Below are 23,512 nucleotides of genomic sequence, written 5' to 3'. Positions count from 1 at the left end.
AATCATAACTACTCATAATATTTGTAGGTTATAATTGACAGTATATATTTCTTTAATCTATGATTTGTACTGCTAGCGGCATGCTAGCGGTAACAAGACCCTACTACCCTTTGTGTATCTATTATCTATGCTACTAGGGCAGACTAGGCCCACAGTCAGGATATGAAATGTCGAGCGTCGGCGACACCTAAGTTTACCCCACGTAAGTTTTTTTAAATTACAAAAAATCGGCATTACCGACATACTAGGCGACATACATTTTAGTGAAACGACAACAGATGATGCGCCGGCGGTTGCAATTACTGGCGGAATTCCCTACTAGTTATAGCGTATACTGAGTAATAGTAGTTTCATAACTTATTTTTAAAATTTTTGTGAGAAGTACTTTTACCTATCCTGAAAGTAAGTAATGTATTAAGTACTTCAATCATGCTTTACAATAAGTAATTATTTTCTGAAATAGTTCTGGTTAGAAAGGAAAGAGTATTTTCTGTCCCCATTAAAAGATGAAAAAGTACTGTATCCACTGAAAACATATGGGGGAAAAAGCAGAATTGTTTCAACTACAGGTAGTTCTGCAGATAACAGTTTCAAATATCCAAAACATATAAAATTATTTGTTATAGAAAGTACCCTCACAATGGACAATACAATATTTTTGCAGTTTCTGAAACGTTAGCACCCCTTGTAGAAGCAGGAAGCAGTACTAAATTAGGTAAAGAACAATTTCTTTGTTCATACAAATATACCTGTCTTCATCATCATCATCATCATCATGAGGTCGTCAGTCCTAAGACTGGTTGGACACGTACCTCCACTATTTCCTATCCTGAGCTAAACTTCGCATTTCCCTAAAACTAGAACAGCCCATATCCTTAACTATTTGCGAACAGTAATCTAATCTAGGTCTACCTTTACCCCTCCTAACTCCTGTTTCTGCCTCTAATATGTCTCTGACTAGCCCTTCATGCCTAAGAAGGTGTCCTGCCAACCTATCTCGCCTATTTTTTATTGACTTCCATAGAGTTCTCTGTTCTCCTATTCTTTGCAATACCTCTTCATTTCTAATCTTTTCTACCCACGTTATCCTCATCATCCGCCTATAACACCACATTTCGAAAGCTTCTAACCTTTTCTTTTCCACTGCACCTATTGTCCATGTTTCGCACCCGTACAGCGCCGTGCTCCAAACATACAGCTTTAAAAACCTTTTTCGGATTTCTAAATTAACCGTTCGCGAGCATAGAAGTGACCTTTTTTTATTAAAGGCGACACGACCCTGCGCTATCCTCTAATTTATATCCCTATACTACTCCTTCCATCCTTACTTATCTGACTTCCTAGGTATCTAAAATCCGCCACTTCTTCTAATTATTCGTTTCCTATCTTTATATTCGCTCTTTCCCTACTTTTTCTTCCCTTGCATACCAGTATTTTAGTTTTACTTTTATTTATTTTCGTACAGTACTGATCTGTCAGTACCACTTCCATTTTATTTAAAGCTATCTGTAGATCCTCCTTGCTAGATGCTAATACTGCTATATCATCTGCAAATCTAAGCATACTAATCTTTTGCCCTTGCTCATCTATCCCTACAGTTAAAAAGTAGCGGTGACATTGTGCATCCCTGTCTGACTCCCTTCCTAATATTTACTTCTCTACGTTGCATCACCAGCTCTATAACTGCCTGTTGCTCTTTATGCAAACTAAGTATCACTCTTCTATCTTTGTAACTCATCCCTATATTTTTAAGTATATTTAACATCTTGTCCCATTTAACATTGTCAAAAGCTTTCTCTAAATCTACAAATCCTATGTACGCACACTTTCCCTTTTCTATCGTTTTCTCTATTGTTACCCGTAAAGCTAGAATGGCCTCCCGCGTTCCTCTATTTCTTCGAAACCCAAATTGATCTTCGCGTAATAGTTCTTCCGCCCTTTTTTCCATCCTCTTCTGTACAATTCTAGTTGAGATTTTTGACGCATGGGAAGTTAAGCTAATTGTTCGAAATGTCTCGCACCTATCCGTGCCCCTCTTTTTAGGTAATGTTACTATTACGTTCCGTTTATAATCCTCTGGCATTTTCCCCGTTTCGTAAATGTGACTAACTAGCTTAAACATACGATGTCTAACCTCTTGTCCTGCATGTTTTAGAATTTCCCCATGTATCCCAGGGTTTCCTACTTTCGTTTTGTTTAAGACCTAGTATATCTGTAGCTGCTGACTTTAGGCACGTTTTAATGCAGTTCCATTCTGTCTCTATGTCCCCGTCATTCGTTTCTCCAGCCTCCTTTAGTATTTCGTCTGTCTTTTTACCAAGCCTATCACGCGCTTCGTTACATTTTAGCTTTTCTAAGTCGAGACGTCTCCTACCTTCCCTCTTTTTCAGAATTTTGAATTTAAGATTGGTCTTCATAAATACTAAGTTATGATCGCTATCTATATCTGCTCCTGGATAACTCCTACAGTCCTTCACTTTATTTTTAAATCTTTGCCTAACAAGTATGTAATCTAACTGATATCTCCCTAAATTACCTGGCATCTTCCACGTATAGCGCCTCCTAACGTGATGATTGAATAAAGTATTCGCGACGGTTAAGTTATGTTTATCGCAAAATTCTATCAGCCTGTCTCCCCTATCATTCATATTGCCTAATACAAAAGAACCTGCTATTGCCTCCACTACCTTCACCTATTACTGCGTTGAAATCTCCTAAAACTATTAGGTTTTCCTGTCCTTTCACTAAACTTAACACGTCTTCTATATCTGCATAAACTGCTTCTACATCTTCATCACTGTAAGATGATGTAGGCATGTAGACCTGCACTAATACCGTTCTTACCGGCTTTGAGTTTAATTTAACCATAGCTATCCTATCGCTTTTTTGTAAATAACTTTCTACACTCTGCCCTACTTTCCTACGCATTACAATTCCTACCCCCGAATTACCTTCTACAGATCCTGTATGTATTACTTTAAAGTTCCCACTCCAGAAGTCTCCAGCTTCGGGCCAACGGACTTCACTAATACCTACTATATCTAATTCTAATCTATCCATCTCTATTTTTAAATTTTCTAATTTCCCTACCTGCCTCATTGACCTAAAATTCCACGCTCCGACTCGTGAAACATTGCACCTATCCCTATTGCACTTATTGATGACATCCCCCGAGGTAGTCCCCGCCCGGACATCCGAATGGGGGACTAGTTTACGTCCGGAGTGCTTTACCCCAGAGGACGCCATCATTTACTTGTGTGACACGTTCTTCTCGGGATCATAATGTGGTGGTCCATTATGGTTGAACCTATGGTCCGGCTCCCTAAATAATTGAAACTCGCAAGCCGATCCACCCACTCTAGTTTGTACAAGAGTTTCGTCAAGGTTCAAGTCACGTCGGATCGGATACCTGTCTTAGTATCTATTATTTTAATTAATGGATGTTTTGCTATTTACTCGTATATTATGCGAATTGTATTTATTACTGTATTTACATTTTGTTATTAAATTTGTTAATATTATTTTTGTCTTTTTTTAATTTCCAATTAAAACAAAAAAAAATAAAATTTGGTGTAATTTTGAAATGCGCGCCTTAAGTTACGTTTCATAGTTATATGTATAGATGGCAGTGAATATTCGAAGTTTTCTTTGCTACCATTTATATATATATATTCCAAGTATGGTCTACTAATGTAGTGTATACTTAGATGTCATTAGTNGTAAATAACAATTTCTTTGTTCATACAAAGATACCTGTCTTAGTATCTATTATTTTAATTAATTGATGTTTTGCTATTTACTCGTATATTGTGCTAATTGTATTTATTACTGCATTCACACTTTGTTATTAAATTTGTTAATATTATTTTTTTTTTTTTCAAATTCCAATTCAAACAAAAAAAAATTAAAATTTGGTGTAATTTTGAAATGCGCGCCTTAAGTTACGTTTCATAGTTATATGTATAGATGGCAGTGAATATTCGAAGTTTTCTTTGCTACCATTTATATATATATATTCCAAGTATGGTCTACTAATGTAGTGTATACTTAGATGTCATTAGTATCGTCAAAATCTCACGAGTTTTACATCTATTTCCTAGTCTAGGGCCACAGTAGGACATATGTAATTATCACAGTAATTATGGGTAATAGACTAAGGTTGGGTAATTGAAATTGGAATGAAAGGCTTAAATTTCTTCTTTTATTGTAGCTTAAACATAGTTACGTTACATTTAGTTATTATAATTAATGCACTAGTAAAATATTAATACTTTAAAAACTCTTAAAGCAAGCAATAATTTAAATGTAAATATTTTCTTTATTTTCCGAAGAAATCTCGAGAGGAATTGCTAATAATGAATCACCAGAGACTGTCGTATCTTCCTGTTCTTCATTAACTTGTGAAAATTTTAATTGCCTAAAAGGTTCCCTTACTTCCTCTAATGGTAAAACGTCATTTGCATGATCAGATAAAGACACCAGTTTTGTGTAAAGCTCCTTTAAGTCACTACTGGTTGAAATAGTTTTTTCAAGTAAATAACTGCAATTGGAATAGCTCTCTTTTAATTGATGTTCATTCAGGGGTTTAAATTTCAACCTTAGCTGATTAATATGGTCAGTAAAGGCATCAACTAGATCCTTAAATACCAAAATATCAGGTTTACTTAGAAACTTGCAGGTTTCTGTGGGAATTGTGAATTTCTCTTTATTATATTCTAATATATTGTTCTCATTATTTAAGTAATGTGCTAAATGCATACAGTTCTTAAACTGGTTATGCACTTCTAATATTTTGTCCAATTTTTCTTTAATAATGTTTATTTCATCATTAAATCCACTTTCAATGGTAAAAGAAGGTAAATCAGTTTTAATTTCTTCTTTTATTGTGTTGCATTTTTTTTTCAATTCAGAAATAGCTACATCAATTTCTTTTACCTTGAAAATTATTTTGCTAGCTTCTTCTTTAGCAAGCTGTACAACCTTCTCAAATTCATCCATTTTCCCTTGAGTATTTTGATTAATCTTCAGCGTAAGGGTATTTAAATTTTGTATTCTCTCCCTGGTAACAGCTGCATCTTTAGATGGTCTTATTGATAAAATAAGGCTTTCATTAATTGTAGGATCACGTTTCAAATGTTCTAGCAACACAAATTCTGACACTCTTAGCATAAATTTTACAAATTTAAATCCTCCTGGCGAAATTAAATGGGAAGGCATAATTTGAGGAATGTTTGAGTCTTCATAAGTAAGACTTATTTCGTTTAAATATTTCATTATTTCATTTCTAAACTGTGATTCCATTTTCACTTCGAAAATTGGCCATGCAGAAACTTTTTCTTTTATTTTAATTGGATCTAGAATGGATAACAAGTAATGAATAACGTGATGAAAGGCGGTTTTGTTATTTTTTAGGAACATATCCTTTTTAAACACCGATTTCAATGCATCAGAAGGTGGATATGTCAATGTTAATAAGTATATATTATTGTAAAGTTGTTGATGTAACTTCATTTCTAATTCTCTTTGTATTTGTAAAGACATTTTTTCTTAAGTACTTTGTAATTAATATTGGATTAACGTTTTCGACAATAGTTTCAATTTGAGGTTAACTGTTTAAATATATACCATAGATACATACTCTACATTTTCATTGGTTAGTTTTATTAATGTTTTGTCAACGTTGCCATGTAGAAATTTTTAAATTTTTTATTGGTTATAACAATTATATTTTTATAAATACAAAAAATATTAAGGTGGACTAAATCACGACTAATAAAACTTACCTAAGTAGAATAATTACAAAAATCAATGTTGCTAATTGTTTTCAATATCATATTAATGATTACCGTAATATATGGCAACGTTCAGTAATAAAATTCAAATTCGTTTAACCCATAGATAATGTTATTATGTTTAACCTTACTTTTCAATTTATTTTCTTCTGTTATTTGTAGATCGTAAATCAAAAAAGTTAGTTGAATTCCATTTTAATTTATTCTAATAGTTAAACAACAGTTTAGATGTTTTCGATTGAATAGGAAAATGAGTGATGAAGAAGATTTTATTTGCAAGTGTACGGCAATGCCAAAACTAACAAGCTTTATTGTGAAGAATAATAGTGAGAATAAAAGCGAATTTGGGAAAGGTAAAACAATTGCCCAGTTTTATTTATTGCAGATTTTATTGATTTTATTTACAGGAAAATATACGAAGATAAATGTCTCCTCTAAAATGCCTAAAATTAATGCAACAGGTAGTACAGAATCTATGACAAATAAGCACCACATACCACCAAACATAGAACAAACCAAGAATATTTCTAATGATAATGGAAATACGACAAATTGCTGTTCCAATAAATCAGAACAAAGTTACACTGATGGAAATACAAAATGGACCAATCATTCTTTAAATAAAGTCGATAGTTTAGCTGATAAAAGTAGTACAAATTTAAAGGAAATTGATAAAGACCTTTTTGAACAGTCTCAGAATGATTCTTTTATTGATTTATGCAACTCTACGCAATTCCTAGAACAAATCGATAAATGTGTATTAAATAGTGGTTTAATGACTCAAAATGTAATTTCAAAACCTGCAGTCACTTCTATTAGTCAGATCAACCCTCCTGCTGTAGATAAAGATGCAAATAGAAATAAAAGAAAAAGTTTTGAAAAGGAAGAGAATGTAAGTAAAGTTTTGAAGAGGAATAATGAAACTATCAGAAGTTCAAACAAAACTAATGACGATATTTGGAATGAAACCGTTGATTTCCGTGTGACGCAGTTATTTAAAAATTCCCAATATCAAACTCAAATAGCTTCATTATTTGAAGAAGTAGAAACATCAATTTTTCAATTGGGGCCAAATCAAGATAAATTTTTATTGCCCGATCAAACAATTCGAAATGACAAGAGAATTCTTAATTCTGTTACAAATTTTAATAATTCTGAAATTGATTGGAAGAATGATTCACTGATGGTAAATGCAATTAACAAAATGGATGAAGGCAATGGCAATTTTGATAATTCTTTAAAGAATGCTCTTCTAAAAAATATTGATAAATCCTTTATTTCACAGCATTTAGTTAATAAGACCTTGCTAACAGAAGTTGTGTTTAAAGAGTACGGACCTTTCTTTGGCTTGCCTATGAAAGTGAATGAACTAATACAACATTTCAAAGGAATTGAAAAGCTGTATGGTATGTTCTATTTATAATTTTTGCTTTTAAATGAAATTTACGGATAAGGGAAAATGTTTACCGAACATAGAAATAGCGCCTTTTTTATCGGCATTTTTTCCTTTTATCTCGACTGGCGAAAATGAATGTGATGAATCATAAAACATGTTTTATCTGAAGATATCACCTGCTTTTCTAAAATCTATTATGAACACACCAAACCCACAAGATCTTTTTAAATAAAAAAGAAACATCTCTAAAAAGTTTTAAATTACGTTTATTGGACTTATATTACTTTATTATTAAACGAAGGGATGACTGAATGCATTGGGAAAATTTTTCTTATATCACACTTATTACCATCTAGCAAGTACGAGTTAGTGATAGCAGTAAATGAAATGGAAGCAGTATTGAGAAAATAGTATTGTATGAAAATAAATAAAAGTAAAAAAAATACTGGTATGCAAGGGAAGAAGAAAAGTAAGGAAAGAGCGAATATAAAGATAAGAGATAAAAAATTAGAACTAGCTTATTTTCGATATTTCGGAAGTTAGATAAGTCGGGATGGAATGTCGAGATATAAAACAAAGGATAGTGCATAGTCGAGTCGCTTTCAACAAAAAAATGCACTTATATGCTCGCGAACAGTTAATTTAGAAATTCGAAAAATATTGTTAAAGGTGTTATGTTTTGGAGCGGGAGCTGTACGGGTGCGAAACGTAGACGGTGATTGAGGCGGAAAAGAAAAGGTTAGAAGCGTTCCAAATGTGTTACAAGTGAATGATGAGTATACCATGGACAGAGAAGGTTAAAAATGAAGAGGTGTTAGAAAGAGTAGGAGAACAGAGAACTCTACGGAAATAAGTAAGAAATAGATGAGATAGCTTGGTAGGATCCCTTCTCAGGCATAAAGGGCTAGTTAGAGACATAGTAGAAGCAGAAACAATAGTTAAGAGCAATAGAGGTAGACTTAGGTTAGATTACTGTTCATAAACAGTTAAGGATATGGGTAATTGTAGTTTTAGGGAAATGCGATGATTAGCTCAGGATAGGAAATAGCAGAGGACTGATGACCTTATTGATGATGAACTCACGTCGTATTTTTTCAAACGATAATTCCGTCTTTGATGATCCCATTTAATATTTAGAATATTAATATGTTTTGGAATTTAAAATTTAGAATATTAATATGTTCGGTTCACAATTCGCCTTTACTGTGTAATTTGTATTTGATAATGACTTTTTAGATTGGCAGGAGGAATGTTTAAATCTACCGGCTATAAAAAATCGCTCTAATTTAGTGTATGCTTTACCTACTAGTGGAGGGAAAACACTCGTTGCTGAAATTCTTATGTTACGAGAAATAATCTGTCGTAGAAAAAATGTTATATTCGTTTTGCCTTACGTTGCAATTGTTCAAGAGAAAGTAAATTTGAATTTTTCATTAAATTTAGTTTTAATAGCTCTTATTTTTTAATAGGTTTGGGCATTATCGCCGTTTGCTGTAGCTCTTGATTTCTTAATTGAAGAATATGCTGCGGGTAAAGGCACATATCCACCAAAGAAAAGAAGATATAAGAATTCAGTTTATATTGCTACTATAGAAAAAGCTTTAGGGCTTATTAATAGTTTAATGGAAAAGGGACGCTTAGATGAAGTAGGACTTGTAGTTGTTGATGAGCTTCATTTAGTTGGAGAACCAGGACGAGGACCTACTCTCGAAACGTTTCTGACCAAAATTATATACATGAATGAAATGAAATATACAGGTAAAGAGGTTGTTTTTTTTTTGGGCCAAGAGTGAACACAAATGACATTCGTGACAAACAGCGTCGTCGTCAGTATTGCATTTTTACTTTAACAATAATGACTAATTCCTTTTTGTCAGCACTCAATGATTGAGATAGAAAGTGTCATTTAGCTATCTTCTTGTGGTTTCAGATGGCATTCAAATTGTTGGTATGAGTGCAACCATAGGAAATTTATCTGATATTTGTACATTCTTAAAAGCCGATGTATATAAAAAAGATTTCCGACCAGTAGAACTCATTGAATATGTTAAAATTGGTAATGAAATTGCCAGAATTCACTGGGATAAGCCAAATAATGAAATGTTTCAAATCGTGAGGAAAGAGGACTTTTCTGTAAGCAATACCTTTATTTTAAAAAATGGATTCTTGAAACAAATCCTTTTAAGTACTCTGAAGTTCTAAAGAAGATTGACCCTGATAGACTTGGAGGTCTTGTTATGGAAGTAGTACCACGGGATTCCTGCCTGATATTCTGTTCATCAAAGAAAAGTTGCCAAAACGTAGCTCATTTATTATGCAAAGTAGTTTTTCCGTAAGTTTAAATTAAATTAATTTACTTCTGCTATAAGTATAATTTTTGGAAGAACTCTAAGAGAACATAAGAAAAAGGAGAAAGAAGATCTTATAACTGCTTTAAAAAACGAAGGAAACAATAATATTTGTGAAATTCTGAATGTTAGTATTAAGTTTGGAATTGCTTATCACCACTCTGGTCTGTTATCGGAAGAACGACGCCTTCTAGAAGATGCTTTTAGAGAGGGCGTTATTTGTGTTATTTGCTGCACTTCTACTTTAGCTGCAGGTGTAAATTTACCAGCAAAACGAGTAAGTTACCTTTCTTTAATACCACTATTTTATTCTCCGTTTGTTTCCTTTAGTCTGTAGGTACTTTTTACTTACATACTGAATCATTAGGGGAAAAATTAATTTATTTCTTAAAACAATACTGTCGTCTTTCGCCTTTAAATGTAAATGTTTTATCAACGTAGATTTTCTCGCTCAAAATAAATTATTGACCCAAAAATTTACTTTTATAAAGTCTTTACACCCAAACGTGAAACATCGATATTGATGGAGGAAATAAGCTTTATTTTGTCTTTTTATCGACTATAATTATTTTCTTAAATTGTCAACTGTTCATATTCTTCCTTTTTTATTTCTCTTCAAAATCTCATTAAAAATATTTCATTTAGGTCATTCTGAGGCAGCCATATGTTGGTAGGGAATTTATAAACTTATCCCGATATAAGCAAATGGTTGGTCGTGCTGGAAGGGCCGGATTCGGGGAAGTGGGAGAAAGTATACTTATCTGTACAAAGGAAGATGTACCTAAAGTTAGGGAATTGTTACAATCACCAATGGACAAAGCTTTGTCAAGCTTGCATGCTTCTGAAGGAAAGGGGCTAAGGTACATACCGGGTTAACAGAAATAAGTGCGGAGCTTTGGGGCTGTAAACTACATGCAAAAGGGAAGAATTCGGCAATGGTTAAGGGCAAAAAAATAAAAAAAAAAAACAATTTGCAATTCGAAGCCTGTCCGTTGACTTAGCAATGTAGATGTGCACAAATAGCAAACTGGGATTAAAACCCTCCAACTACATCAATGGAGAATGTAAATATTGGCAGTTATCGAATGTTTAAGATAAACAAATAATTAGCTGCAACATATAATGTTTGGACTTCTTATTACGATAAAAATGTATTAAATTTGTGTATTGTTGATAGCATACAGCAATGTGTAAATTACACCTCAACATGTACCCATTAAAAACACAAAAGAAACAAAAATGTAGGTCATGTAAACATTAGTAGGTAAATTAGATTATTTAGATAACTAATTTTATTAGGACAATTTTTCATAACACCAGCGAGGTATTGCAGTATTTTTTTTTTATTTGTGGTTTGCCAATAAACCTATCGTTCAACTAGGACTTCTTTATTAATTATTACTGATTATTGCATGTAAGTAAGCTTACGCTTATTTATTTGATTAGTGATTGGCGGCTAAAAATCAATTTCAAGCAGGACTTGCACTTGTTGCAAATGATAAGGGGCAGCAACTGTTCTTTTAAAATTTGCCACACTATCACATGAGAGGAGGGAATGCTTCTTGCTATTTCGCGTGTTTATTTTTGGGGTTGTCTACTATGAAATCAAGCATTTTGTCCTCTACAGCGGCGATATGGTTCAAACCCGTAAATAAGTATGTCACATCATTGTTACACAACAACTGTTCTACGGTAATATACTGACCTGTTCTAATGTTGTATTGTTGAGTTAGCTTTTTGAACTGTATATCGATTTACTAAATGGATGGTTTAAACGTTAAATGAATAAACAACCGGATGTAAGATAAACGTCTTGAATTAGAAGAAAAAAAAAATACATCATCCTGCCAATTACCAGTTGATAGAACATGACGTTGCGTTGTCGTATTTCATTACTATGGCCGGAATTAATTTTATATACAAACATAAACATAATTTTCTTACTTTATAGTAGGTACCCTGTCACCTACTACAAGTCCCGCACTTATTTCTGTTACACCATGTATAGGAAACGTTTTGAATGTGATGTAACATGTAACGTAATTATGATTACATTCACTCTACTTCTTTAAAAGTCAAAACCGATGTAAGCTACTATTCTTAGTTTATATCGTATAGTCTAGTGATCATAAGGTTTTTGGTTAAGTGACCTGTCAGACGTGGATCACAATTTTGAACAGATTATCAATCATCATGCCCGCTGTTATTTAGCGTTCAATGAATAATTACAGATGACGTGATGAGCGTCATCGGTAAAAAATTTTCCACTAGTTTTACTCAATAATGTTTAATTAATTGAAAAGGACTTTATCAAACATTAAACATTATTCAATCCTTCACTTAGTGTCAAATGGTGTTCACTATACCGTCTGCAATTATTCATTGAACTTTGTTTAGTGACAGCAGGTAGTTTGGTCGCAAGAAGACTAGAGATATGACTTGAAACTAGTAGGATTGCTTTATAAACGACGCGACCCTTAAGATCGTATAAACTGTGCTCTGTCGTTTCACCGAAATTGATGCATACTCACCCATCGCACAGCGATTCTGTTATTGCCTTTTCTTCCTTTTATTTTTTTCATAAAGCTTTACACTTTTCGGATTAAGTTTTTGCCCTTATTCCTAGTCTTCTTAAAATTAAAATTAGAAGGGCTTACTCTAATTAACGTGTTTTGCTCCTTTACTTACGTATTTGCGTTCATTAAAAATGTAGGTAATTAATTATTTATTAGTTTAATCCCTTTTGTTTTAATTATTTCCATTGCCACAATCTCGTTTTTTTATTTCTCCAGTTTTCTTGGTTGATCGGTGATCTGTTGGGAATTGTGTACAACGCGGCGATCTGATGAGAATCAATTAGTTCGAAGAAATCATATCTGACAGTTTCCACAGATCAGTTAGCCAAGAAATTTATATTCTGTTAGGTGTACGTACCGAGCACGTAGACTGCGACGTGAGTTTGACAAGTTGATATCCTTAATTGAAATAGCCAACATTATTGAATTCTACTATTAATGATAATGGCGTAGTGAAAGCCATCTGTAATTATTTATATTAGAAACGAACTGTTGCCATTATTTTTTGGATTGGTCCGTACAGACTATGTCCATAACGTAAACGAAATCTTTCAAAATAAGTAATTACTCATATTTTTGCCTTCTTTGATAGACATTTATTTCTAAGCTGCGTTGGATTAGGTACAGCTACCAATAGAAGCCAGTTGCAGCAAGTAGCAAGTAAGAGTCTTCTAGCTGTACAACAAGATAAGCTCAATGTAAATATGAAGAATTTAACCGACAACGCTATTTGTAGTCTTTTTAAATTAGGCGCATTGCAAACCAATGCTCAGAAACAATCCTCTTCTACTTCAACTTCATCATCTCATATTAGTTTAAGGATGGAGGTAACACACTTAAACTGTGCTCACTTTTCTATAATTTTTGAAATTATGTATTGTTTTTAATATTAGACATCGACTATCGTGAACGAATCAAAAAATAAAAATACATTGGAAACCCATTCTCAGAAGAAACCTACAATCACTCTGACGAATAATACTAAACTAATTATAAGTGAACTGGGGAAAGCAGCAATCAAAGGTATGTTTTCTTAAAAACAGGTGCAGTCAGTAAGACTGATGGTTGATTAAGGTTGTTGCCTCTATTTGCTTATTGCTTAGCCCAGTTAGCAGATGTTGTTTAATCGAATTTTTAAATCAGAAATCACCTAAATTAACCTATTTAGTTGTTGAAATGTCAGTATTCGGCCATAGAATCCATATATCCATATATATTGTACCAATGAAACGAATTGATGATAATATAATTACTTTAATATAATCTTGAAAGTGGATTATACAATTTAAAATGATTAGTCGACATTTTAGGTATAATAAATTATAATACTATAATAATAATCTAAGCCTACCTTATTAGATAATAAGGGGTACCTAGAAATGGCATGGAACTATCACGGTGAGTGAAGACGGTGAGCCGTGCATCTCTCGATTTCTTGACTTGACTATGATTGATTGTAATTATTGATTTCGCTATTTAAACGGTTGCTAATTGACCTACTAACATAGTAGGTTAGTAAGTGTTAACATGCAGTTTTAAATAATTAATTTAAATGTACCAACTTTGTACTTAATAAGAATTTATGGATACTATGTAACAATATAAGAAGTGGTAGGTTGTGACTATTACTAGACGCCCAACAACGGAATCATTAGGGTACTTTAAGAAGGGGTATCATGCTTAAAATATAATCTTCGAAAACGGTACCATCCAAACAAATCTAGACGACTTACATATTTATACTACTATAGTTGTTTAAATAAATACGTAATTACTACGCAGGGTGATTCTGAAATAAGTAGTAAGCCTGCAAGAGGTGATAGGCTATCATAGCATCCGTGTTGTATTTCTTTTGTATTTTTGTACTCATGTATTGTTATTAGGATTAAGTGTGATTGACGATGTTTATGTTTGCAACCAGCCTGGATTGGTTCTTTGTTCTTTTAACGTTATAAGCTTGTATTACGTATGTATGTAGACAGTCGAAGTCATTAGAAGTAGGTCAATGAGTCCGTGTCATAGGTCAGTACAGAGTATAAAGGAATAACCTACCCATCAAAAATTTAAAGAAGTAGCAAGAGCACAGTTAAAAAATTAAAACAGTTAAAGAGTTTTTTTCATTATATATTTACTCTATGAACCGGAACAGGGGATAGAGGAAAGTCTAGATTAGATTAATGTTCGAAAATATTTAGGGATATAGAATGTTTCAGTTTTAAGAAAATGCAAAGATTCGCTCAGAATAGGAAGGATGTGTTTGTTCAATCGGTCTTCGGACTGGGGACTCTATGATTTACCGGCTAAGTAAATGTGTAAATAGATGTATAACTTCTACCGTACGTACATGAGTACACATTCCATTTTTTTTGACCAAATTTCTTTTTTATCTTTCATTTTTTTGTGAATACATTAATAGGCAAGTTTACGTATTAATACAGTTGTATTTTAGGTTGTTTGGAGTTATCAAAAGCTCATCTCCTTTATGCCGATTTGACTCAAGCTCAAGAAAGTCTTGTTCTTTTAGATCACTTACATTTGTTGTACCTCGTTACTCCTTACGACCAATGTGAACAAATTAAACCGTCCAATTCTTTATATTATAATTTGGTGAGCGTTGTACATCTCTTTTTTTGTATGATACTTAAACTCACATTTTTTACTTCTTCTAGTTAATGAGACTAGGAAAAAGTGAAAAGAAAACCGCAAAAGTTCTGGGAATTACCGAATCTTGTACTACGAAGTTGTTTACAAATCAGCAGATAAAGGTAAGAAATATCCATTCCAAAAAAAAGTGATATCTACTATTGAAAATATTGAAATGAAACGCTTACTTTAATTTTTATTAAGGTAGGTACTGATTGTACAGTCCAATGACCTAGAAAATTAATTTGGTAAACTATTCGGTGCAGGACGACCGTCAGTAGGTTGTTTTGTCCCAAAAATGCACGTACTACCTGTTGTTGGTCTTGATAAAAATTATCGTGTTGAGCATTTTATTTTAAATTGCTATTGTTATTACTTGATATTTCTTTTTTTAGACTGTATCAGAGAACGTTTTGACTAGATTTTACGTTTCACTAATGTTGTATGATTTATGGAATGGTATGCCAGTATTTGACGTATCTGAGAAATACCAGGTAAAATACACTACATATTTATCTATTGCTTTAGTTAAGTTCATTTTATATTACATAATTTTTTCAGATTGATCGTGGATTAATTCAGAGTCTAATGATTTCATCTGCGACATTTGCATCGAATGTCGTTGGTTTTTGTGATGAAATTGAAGAGTTTTGGCCATTTAGACATTTACTTAAAAGTTTAAGTGAAAGGCTGTCTCACTGTTCTATGAAAGAGTTGCTTCCTCTTATGGAACTGCCATCCGTTAAACAGGTAAAGCTAATGTTAGATATTTTTGTTTTGAAATTTCAGTTGATATATTTAACTTCAAGTCTCGAGCCAAGCAACTTTATAATGCGGGCTATAAAACTCTTCAAATTATTGCAAAGTGTGATCCAAATGAACTTGTCAAAAATGTTCAATTTATGTCAAAAAAAGTTGCTAATCAACTTATTGCAGCTGCGAAGGTGTGTTTATATTTCTTATGTTTTTACTTTATGTATTTATTGTTTCATTGTTATTAGATGCTTTTACTGGAAAAGGTGGAGACGTTAAGAGACGAAGCCGAAAATGTTTTAAATGGCGAAGAGCAAACGTTGGATTTATCACTTTTCCATTAGTGTTCCATTAATACCATAAGGTTGTTTAATCATAAGTCAAGAAAACAGTATTGTGAATTTAAGTATAAAAAATATATATTTGACTTTTGTTTTGTGTTATACCAAGATTTTTATTAAGTTTTTTAGAATTTATAAACTATTTTTGTACTTTTTATATTTTTGCAATAAAAATAAGCGTTATTTAACAATGCTATACACATCGATTTTTTTGTGTTCAATATACTAGATATGTACACGTGTGCGCGTCAGTACCTACACCTATCATGTGTACAAAGTTTGATAGATGTTCCTATTACCTGTACATATTTTTCTAAAATCACAGGAAAATATTGACGTATTACTTGTTATAGTACATTAGGGATTACGCACCTAGGACAGCAAAATAAAGATTATCTCAGATCATATATTTATTATTATGTATTCACCGTTTTTGAAAAAAAATACAGTTGATGGTACCGGTAAATTCGATTCCAACCCTGTATATCAATGCGACAACGCAACATTCCTTTTAATCAATTGGTAATGAGCAACATCGGTGTCCTATTTCGTTTGCACTTTGTTATTTGTCAGATTACATTAAGGTACATAATGTTACGGCCTACCTGTAAAAGTTATTTGTCTTTTTAACGTAGTTCGCTCATTCGCTATTGGGTCAATGTGCCACTTATTGTTATGCGTTTAGAACCGCAGAACTTTGTGATATGATCCTAATGTACATGGAATGTGAATACAACATTAATGCAACAATTGAGTTGTACAGCCATTAACATCCTCAGCGAAGATTTCCACACCCGCGAACATACAGAGATTACTAGAAACTGGCAAATGTACACCCTACAGACTTTGCTTCACGCAAGAAAGAATTGGTGCGACGCAAATTCGCATGTCGTACACCCTTCACGATTTCAAGAGCTATTTTTGGTAAATGTGTGGTGTGAAACTTTTAGAGACTTATTTGACATTTTTGGTAAGTTTACAAATTTGTCTTAATAGAATTACAATTATCTAGATGATACTCACTAATATTTACGTAACTTACATTTTTTCATTTTTTATGTGTTTGCTGCATGTAGTGTCATCATTATCATAAGGTCGTCAGTCCTAAGACTGGTTGGACACTCACCTCCATTCTTTCCTATCCTGAGCTAATCTTCGTATTTCCCTAAAACTACACCAGATCTTCATGCCCAAGAAGCTGTGCTATTAACCTATCTCGCCTATTTCTTATCGACTTCCATAAAGTCCTCTGTTCACCTATTATTTCTAATACCTCTTCATTTCTAACCTTCTCTATCCACGGTGTCTTCATCTTTCGCCTGTAACACCACATTTCGAAGGCTTCTAACCTTTTCTTTTTCGCCGCACCTATTGTCCATGTTTCGCACCCGTACAGCGCAGTGCTCCAAACATACACAGCTTTAACAACCTTTTTATAATTTCTATATTAACCGTTCGCGAGCATAGAAGTGACTTTTTTTTATTGACTCGACCCTGCGCTATCCTCTGTTTTATATCCCTACTACTCCATCCGTCCTGACTTATCTGACTTCCTAGATACCTAAAATCGGCCACTTCTTGTAATTTTTCGTCTCCTATCTTTATATTCGCTCATTTCTTACTTTTCCTTCCCCTGCATACCAGTATTTTAGTTTTACTTTTATTCCATTTTATTTAAAGCTATCTCTAGCTCCTCCTTGTTAGATGCCAATACTGCTATATTATCTGCAAACCTAAGCATACTAATCTATATATCTACCCCTGCAGATGTACTAAAAAGTAGCGGTGACAGTGTGCATCTCTGTCTGACTCCCCTCCTAATATTTACTTCCCTACGTTGCAGTCCCATCCCTATAACTGCCTGTTGCTCTTTATAAAACTAAGTATCACTCTTCTATCTTTGTACCTCATCCCCCCATTTTTAAGTATAATTAACATCTTGTCCCATTTAACATTGTCAAAAACTTTTTATAAATCTACAAATCCTATGTACGCCCTCTCTCTATTATTACCCGTAAAGCTAGAGTGGCCTCCCGCGTTCCTCCATTTCTTCTAAACCCAAATTGATCTTCCCCTAATAGTTCTTCCGCCCTTTTTCCAACCTCCTCTATACAATTCTAGTTAAGGTTTTTGAGGCATGGGAAGTTAAGGTAATTGTTCTAAATGTCTCGCACCTATCCGCGCCTCTCTTTTAAGATATGGTTACTATCACCTTTTGTTTACTTTGGAACTTTCCCCGTCTCGTAAATGTGACTAACTAGCTTGAACATACGATCACTAACCTCTTGTCCTGCATGTTTTAGAATTTCCCTCTGTATCCCATCTGCCCCTGGCGCCTTATTATTCTTTAAGATTTTTAATGCTACATCAAACTGTACTCTCATTATCGGATAACCTAGTTCATATATCTCCACACTATCTTCCTTTTCTAAAATATCTGTTAACTCAGGGCCTGCGTGTAGATTTTTGAATATTCTTTCCACCTATCTGCCTTTTCCTCATTTTCTATCAAAATGACCCTCGTTTCTTATATTATTGCTACTGTACCCTCTCTAAAATTCCTTTTAATTATATTAGACGCCTCATCGGTTTTACCTACTTCAAACTTTCCTTCTACTAATTTACACATCCTATCAATTGATTGTTCCTTAGCTACCCTACACTTCCTAATTATTTCCCGCTTTATAGCGTTTGCCCTTTTTAGTCTGTCCTGTTTTTGCATTTCCGCCTTTCTTCTATTAATTCTATTAATTTTACAACTTTCGTTTTGTTTAAGACCTAGTATATCTGTAGCTGCTACCTTTAAGCTCGTTTTAATGCAGTTCCATTCTGTCTCTATCTTCCTGTCATTCGTTTCTCCCTCCGCCTTTAGTATTTTGTCTGTCCTTTTACCTAGCCTATCACGCGTTCTGTTACATTTTAGCTTTTCTAAGTCAAGACGTCTTCTACCTTCCCTCTTTTTCAGAATTTTCAATTTAAGATTGGTCTTCATAACTACTAAGTTATGATCGGTATCTATATCTGTTGCTGGGTAACTCCTACAGTCCTTCACTTGATTTTTAAATCTTTGCCTAACAAGTATGTAATCTAACTGATATCTCCTTAAATCACCTGGCATTTTCCACGAGTAGCGCCTCCTAGCGTGATGGTTGAATAAAGAATTCGCAACGGTTAAATTATGTTTATCGCAAAATTCTATCAGCCTATCTCCCCTATCATTTCTATTGCCTAATCCAAAACAACCTGCTATTGCATACATTTTACCTTCACCTATTACTGCGTTGAAATCTCCTAAAACTATTAGGTTTTTCTGACCATTCGCTAAACATAACACGTCTTCTATATCTGCATAAACCGCTTCTACGTCTTGATCACTGTAAGATGATGTAGGCATGTAGACCTGGCCTTATACCGTTTTTACCGGCTTCGGGTTTGATTTAACCATAACCATCCTATCTCTACTTCTAAATTTTCTAATTTCCGTACTTGCCTCATTGTCCTAACATTCCACGCTCCGACTCGTGAAATATTGCATCTAACTCTATTGCAGTTATTGATGACATCCCCCGAGGTAGTCCCTGTCCGGACATCCGAATGGGGGACTAGTTTACATTCGGAGTGCCTCAGAGGACGCCATTATTTAATTATTAACGTACGTTTTACTCGGTATCATGATGTAATCATGTAGTGTACTTATTTAATTTATTGAGTCTAAACATAATGTGTAATACTAAATTGTTTATGTTTATCTTACTATTAGACGTTCTATAATCTGCAATTATCCATCTTTGTATCGGCAGAGTTTTTGTCACATTAGACACCTATGTTACCAACTCATGTACAGGATCGGCTTCGGTTCTGAAATTATTATGATTTTCTTAAAAGAAATTTTTACTCTTAACGACGCTGTTGAACTCACTGTGCGATTGTTTATTGCATCTAGTTTACACCCTCCAACGCTCGGCACTTACTATTGTTACACAATGAATGTTAGATTTAGTCCTTTTTTAATGGTTACTTACATATATTCAGCTTGGTTTGACTTACCTATGTAGATTTTGTCACAAATTTTAGGTTTTTCATCATTACATTAAATTTATAAATTTTTCATTTATCCCATTTACAGTATGACGATTGGGTACGTGAACGACAAGCACTCCTATTTTAGTTTGAATCAAGTTTCATAACTAAGATAGAAAGAAAACAAATAATTTTTTACGAAAGCAAGTTCGTTGTTTGTTGTTTGAAAAAAAATGCACTATCCAAAGTTTAAGTTTTATGCAAGTTTCATAACCTTGAGAAGCTTTAACAGTCAATTAGGCAAGTTTCCTAATAAATTTGGTATATTTACCACAATATTAAGCAACGTAGATGAAATCAAACTGACCTGAAGGTATAGCCGGCAGAAGTTTAATAAAAAATCACTCTTATTTGCACTCTGATTAATTTAGGTGAAGGTGTAGCAACCGTAATAACAACGGCGGTGTCTCTTATTTCAGTTAAAGGTTTCTGATCTGGGTTTTACGCCACTACCAGCTGTTTATAGCATTTTAAAGCTTTGTCTGTGTAACTGGTGTGTTTATTTCACTATTAATTTACTGTTTGGTTAAGATGAAACTCTCTATTGAAGAACTCTTGGTTAGTAAGGAAGGAGTCCCTGTAAGTGTCGTAGTTTTGTTGTTCTGAGCTGTAATGAAAATAGAGGCACTGGCCCACAGTGGTAGGTCTCTCCCCACCTTATAATAGGAACAATGTTCCATAAAAAGAAGAAACAATATACAATAAACCAGACGATGCCTGAGAAAAAAAGAAAAAGAAAAAGAACAAATATATGAAAACTATTACTCTACGCTCGTGACCTGTGATAAATGATAAATCACTGAGTTCAGACAACAGGTATTTCAACATGTACTACCGATGGTTTTGCAGCAGGTGTATAATCACAGTTACAGTTCCATTTTGAACGACTTCTGTCCTCCCTGGTCAAGACGAACATGTAAGAGTTGCGTATTTTACACAATTCTTTGGAACACGGTCCTGCCAGTTGCGAACTTTGAAACGACGGCCTGTTTATTCTTTCATTTAAAAATAGTCAAAGACAGTGGCTACAATAGCAATATTATTGATAAAATACGACGGCATGTATTTCGAATTGCATATAATTCAAACTTGGACTCTCTTTAAACTCTTCTTGGTAACCCTAAAGATAGAACTCATTTTCTAGAACAACCGGAGACATATGAAATTGATTGTCAAGATTGCAATAAGACATTATTGAACAAACTAAACGCTCTCTACATGTTAGGTTCAAAGAGTATTTGACTTATTTCATGTTCAGTAGAACAACAAAAATCAGTATTGCCTAACATTATAACACTGAAAATTATAGAATCAATATCAACAATTTTAATTTACTTAAGGAAATTAGTCTTATTTCTGATTTTCTACTGTTTAGTCTTATCTAATTGTTAAAAGTCCAATGAACAATGCAGTTGACATATCTAGTTATGCTCACTGGACCATAGCATAACAACGTGTTACCATTAGTCTTTAGTTCTCTTCAATCCGTGAAGAAGATGACTTTATTTTGGCATTGGGATTTTAGCCTTATAGTGTTGTACAACACCACCAAAATTTTTTAACCCTGTAAATTTTTCCTTTATTCGCATTTGATCTTGATTTTCTGTTGGTTGCCCCATTCCAGAGGTCCTTGCTGATCGATTTTTTTTATTTTGTATCATTGTCCTTTAGAGTTGTTAATCTAATTTTCTTTATTTTTTCAGTAATCGTTCTAATTCCTTTCTCATTTCGTGTTTTATTTCATTTGTTTTTTATCTTTGTTTACCCTTATCCTTTTTTTTTTGTTTTATCTTATGTAAATTGTAAAACAATTTTGTGCTATCGTATAACAGGTTTAGTAAATTTAATTAACTGTTTTGATTGGCTGTCTTTCCAATGCCTTTTGTATTATTATTTATTTTTCCACTGGCACGCCATTTTTTTAAATGATTTTGGTAAACAATTTTATAATCCAGGTGCACTATTCTCATGGAAATTGGTCCCTTATTCTAACTATAAGTTTTACTATCAAGTGGTGTATTTGATAGATCCCAAATCTGATTCTTTTTTAATCATTGTTTATTGATAATCATTAAATAATAGTTAACTAACTTTAAAAAGTAGAACGAATTTATGCGGAATAGAATGAAAATGAAATGGAAATAATAGAAGAGAACAATGCAGCAGACTCTTTTGATATTCACATAAACTACTTCCATTTAGTAACATTCTCTTGTTCGAGAAGCGTTATATTTAAGACCAAGAATCTATCCTGCACTTGGCAAGAAAATTGTACTCAATGATTTACAATTGCGGATATTTCCTTTCATTTACATAATTGTTGAAAACGAAATTTACGATGCAGTCTGTTCCTCATTTAAGTCAAATTTTAAGAATAACGATAACTATAGCAGTATTGAATTCCTATTGTTTTTGAAATACTTGCCGCGGATATTGCTAATACTCCGTGAATAGTAAAATAATAAATTTAAATGGATGAAATCTTAAAGCTACATTTGAATTAGAGAATTATCGAACAATGCAAGGTAGACATTAAGTTGTTGCAGATGGGATGCTCGAAAAATTTCATTCTCAGAGCTTAATTTTTAGCCCTATGAATTATTCTTCATATTAAGTTCTAAAAAATAGTAGTTTATTTTTTCATGATAACAAAGGTTGCTCACTTAAGGTATGGAGTGTGTATATTACAGTTACAAATTACAATATTTTCCTAACGTGGAGTTCTTAATCAGTCATAAAGATCGCAGTACTTCACGCTCTAAAGTTTCATAATGGTTTAGGTTACGTAGTGAACACAAGGTGCTTTCATTCACCCTGTAAGTTGTACCTATAATGTTTATTACTATTTGGTCCTCCCAGATAGTTTCAATTGCGCTAAAAGTCATATGTAAGACAGAGGTAGCTGGAGCATACGCTACTTTGATTCGGCTATTGTTTTTATAAATTTGTATAATTTCTGTAGTTTGAAATCAATGCCTTGTTGGCGTCTTCGTGAAATGTGCTTTTGATAAACCTATTTACTATTGTTTGATAGTAATCCTTAACTGTTTGGAAATTATGGTTATTCCGTATGAACTGTAAATCCAAATTTTATTTTGTGTTATTACCCGAGCATTGATCTGGTTTAATTAAATTCTGGTAACAAATTTTTGAAAGTCGCTCTTCGTTCATGTCTAACTATTTTATCCAATATTTCATTGTTCTTTTGATTGTTTCTAATCATGTATTTCGGTGTGCATCTTGGTAACCCTAGTAATGACTTGAAGATGTTTGTTTTAACTTTATCAACTTTTTCCGTTTTGTCCTTCGGGAAGTACATTGGAACTCTCTACATAGGTATTTATGACTTCCACTAGTATATGTAGAAGTAAAAATTCCTATTGGTGAATTCAACAGAGTCGGTGCACTTGAATTAAGCACAAAAACAATTAATAAGCATTACAACGTTAATGTTGTTCTTATCATCGGTATTTTTATTTGCTACCTGTATGATTCCTGTGCTCAATTATTGATAAACAAACCCTCGATAATTACTTGTTTACCTGCTTACGCTCTGTGCTCAATTCGAGTGTCACCAACAGAG

The 23,512-nt window shown here is 33.2% G+C and overlaps 2 protein-coding genes and 1 long non-coding RNA gene across 4 annotated transcripts; 2 read left to right on the top strand and 1 right to left on the bottom strand.

Moving 5' to 3' along the window:
• The first annotated feature begins 92 nt into the window (after positions 1 to 92).
• On the top strand, positions 93 to 3,216 carry LOC108741525. 2 transcript variants are annotated; one of them, XR_001938521.2, is made up of 4 exons: positions 93 to 402; positions 464 to 569; positions 627 to 715; positions 3,180 to 3,216. It is a non-coding gene; the product is annotated as an uncharacterized LOC108741525 (long non-coding RNA). The 2 variants fall into 2 exon arrangements; XR_001938520.2 differs by lacking the exon at positions 3,180 to 3,216 and having other exon boundaries at positions 627 to 773.
• A 962-nt stretch (positions 3,217 to 4,178) lies between these two features.
• Positions 4,179 to 5,609, bottom strand: LOC108741526. The gene has a single exon (XM_018476352.1). The coding sequence runs from the start codon at positions 5,539 to 5,541 to the stop codon at positions 4,300 to 4,302; it is 1,242 nt and encodes a 413-aa protein (XP_018331854.1). The 5' UTR covers positions 5,542 to 5,609; the 3' UTR covers positions 4,179 to 4,299.
• A 308-nt stretch (positions 5,610 to 5,917) lies between these two features.
• LOC108741529 (helicase POLQ-like) lies at positions 5,918 to 16,239 on the top strand. Its single transcript, XM_018476354.1, has 16 exons — positions 5,918 to 6,145; positions 6,200 to 7,198; positions 8,425 to 8,603; positions 8,658 to 8,946; positions 9,119 to 9,321; positions 9,375 to 9,520; positions 9,573 to 9,813; positions 10,182 to 10,396; positions 12,705 to 12,939; positions 13,006 to 13,135; positions 14,562 to 14,719; positions 14,782 to 14,877; positions 15,151 to 15,249; positions 15,317 to 15,505; positions 15,565 to 15,699; positions 15,757 to 16,239. Exons 1-16 carry the CDS (start codon positions 6,043 to 6,045, stop codon positions 15,850 to 15,852), a joined length of 3,513 nt encoding a protein of 1,170 aa, XP_018331856.1. The 5' UTR covers positions 5,918 to 6,042; the 3' UTR covers positions 15,853 to 16,239.
• The last annotated feature ends 7,273 nt before the right edge of the window (positions 16,240 to 23,512 follow it).

The sequence above is a fragment of the Agrilus planipennis genome, unplaced genomic scaffold, assembly GCF_000699045.2.
Source record: "Agrilus planipennis isolate EAB-ADULT unplaced genomic scaffold, Apla_2.0 scaffold260, whole genome shotgun sequence".
NCBI lineage: Eukaryota > Metazoa > Arthropoda > Insecta > Coleoptera > Buprestidae > Agrilus > Agrilus planipennis.
Note: the sequence above shows the minus strand (reverse complement) of the source record. Positions and strands in the feature narration are given on the sequence as shown.

Coding starts and splice junctions, on each gene's coding strand:
- LOC108741529 (XM_018476354.1), top strand. CDS start 6,043: ATGAGTGATGAAGAAGATTTTATTTGCAAGTGTACGGCAATGCCAAAA. Junction 8,604..8,657: donor TTGCAATTGTTCAAGAGAAA/GTAAATTTGAAT, acceptor ATTTTTTAATAG/GTTTGGGCATTATCGCCGTT. Junction 10,397..12,704: donor TCTGAAGGAAAGGGGCTAAG/GTACATACCGGG, acceptor CTTCTTTGATAG/ACATTTATTTCTAAGCTGCG.
- LOC108741526 (XM_018476352.1), bottom strand. CDS start 5,541: ATGTCTTTACAAATACAAAGAGAATTAGAAATGAAGTTACATCAACAA.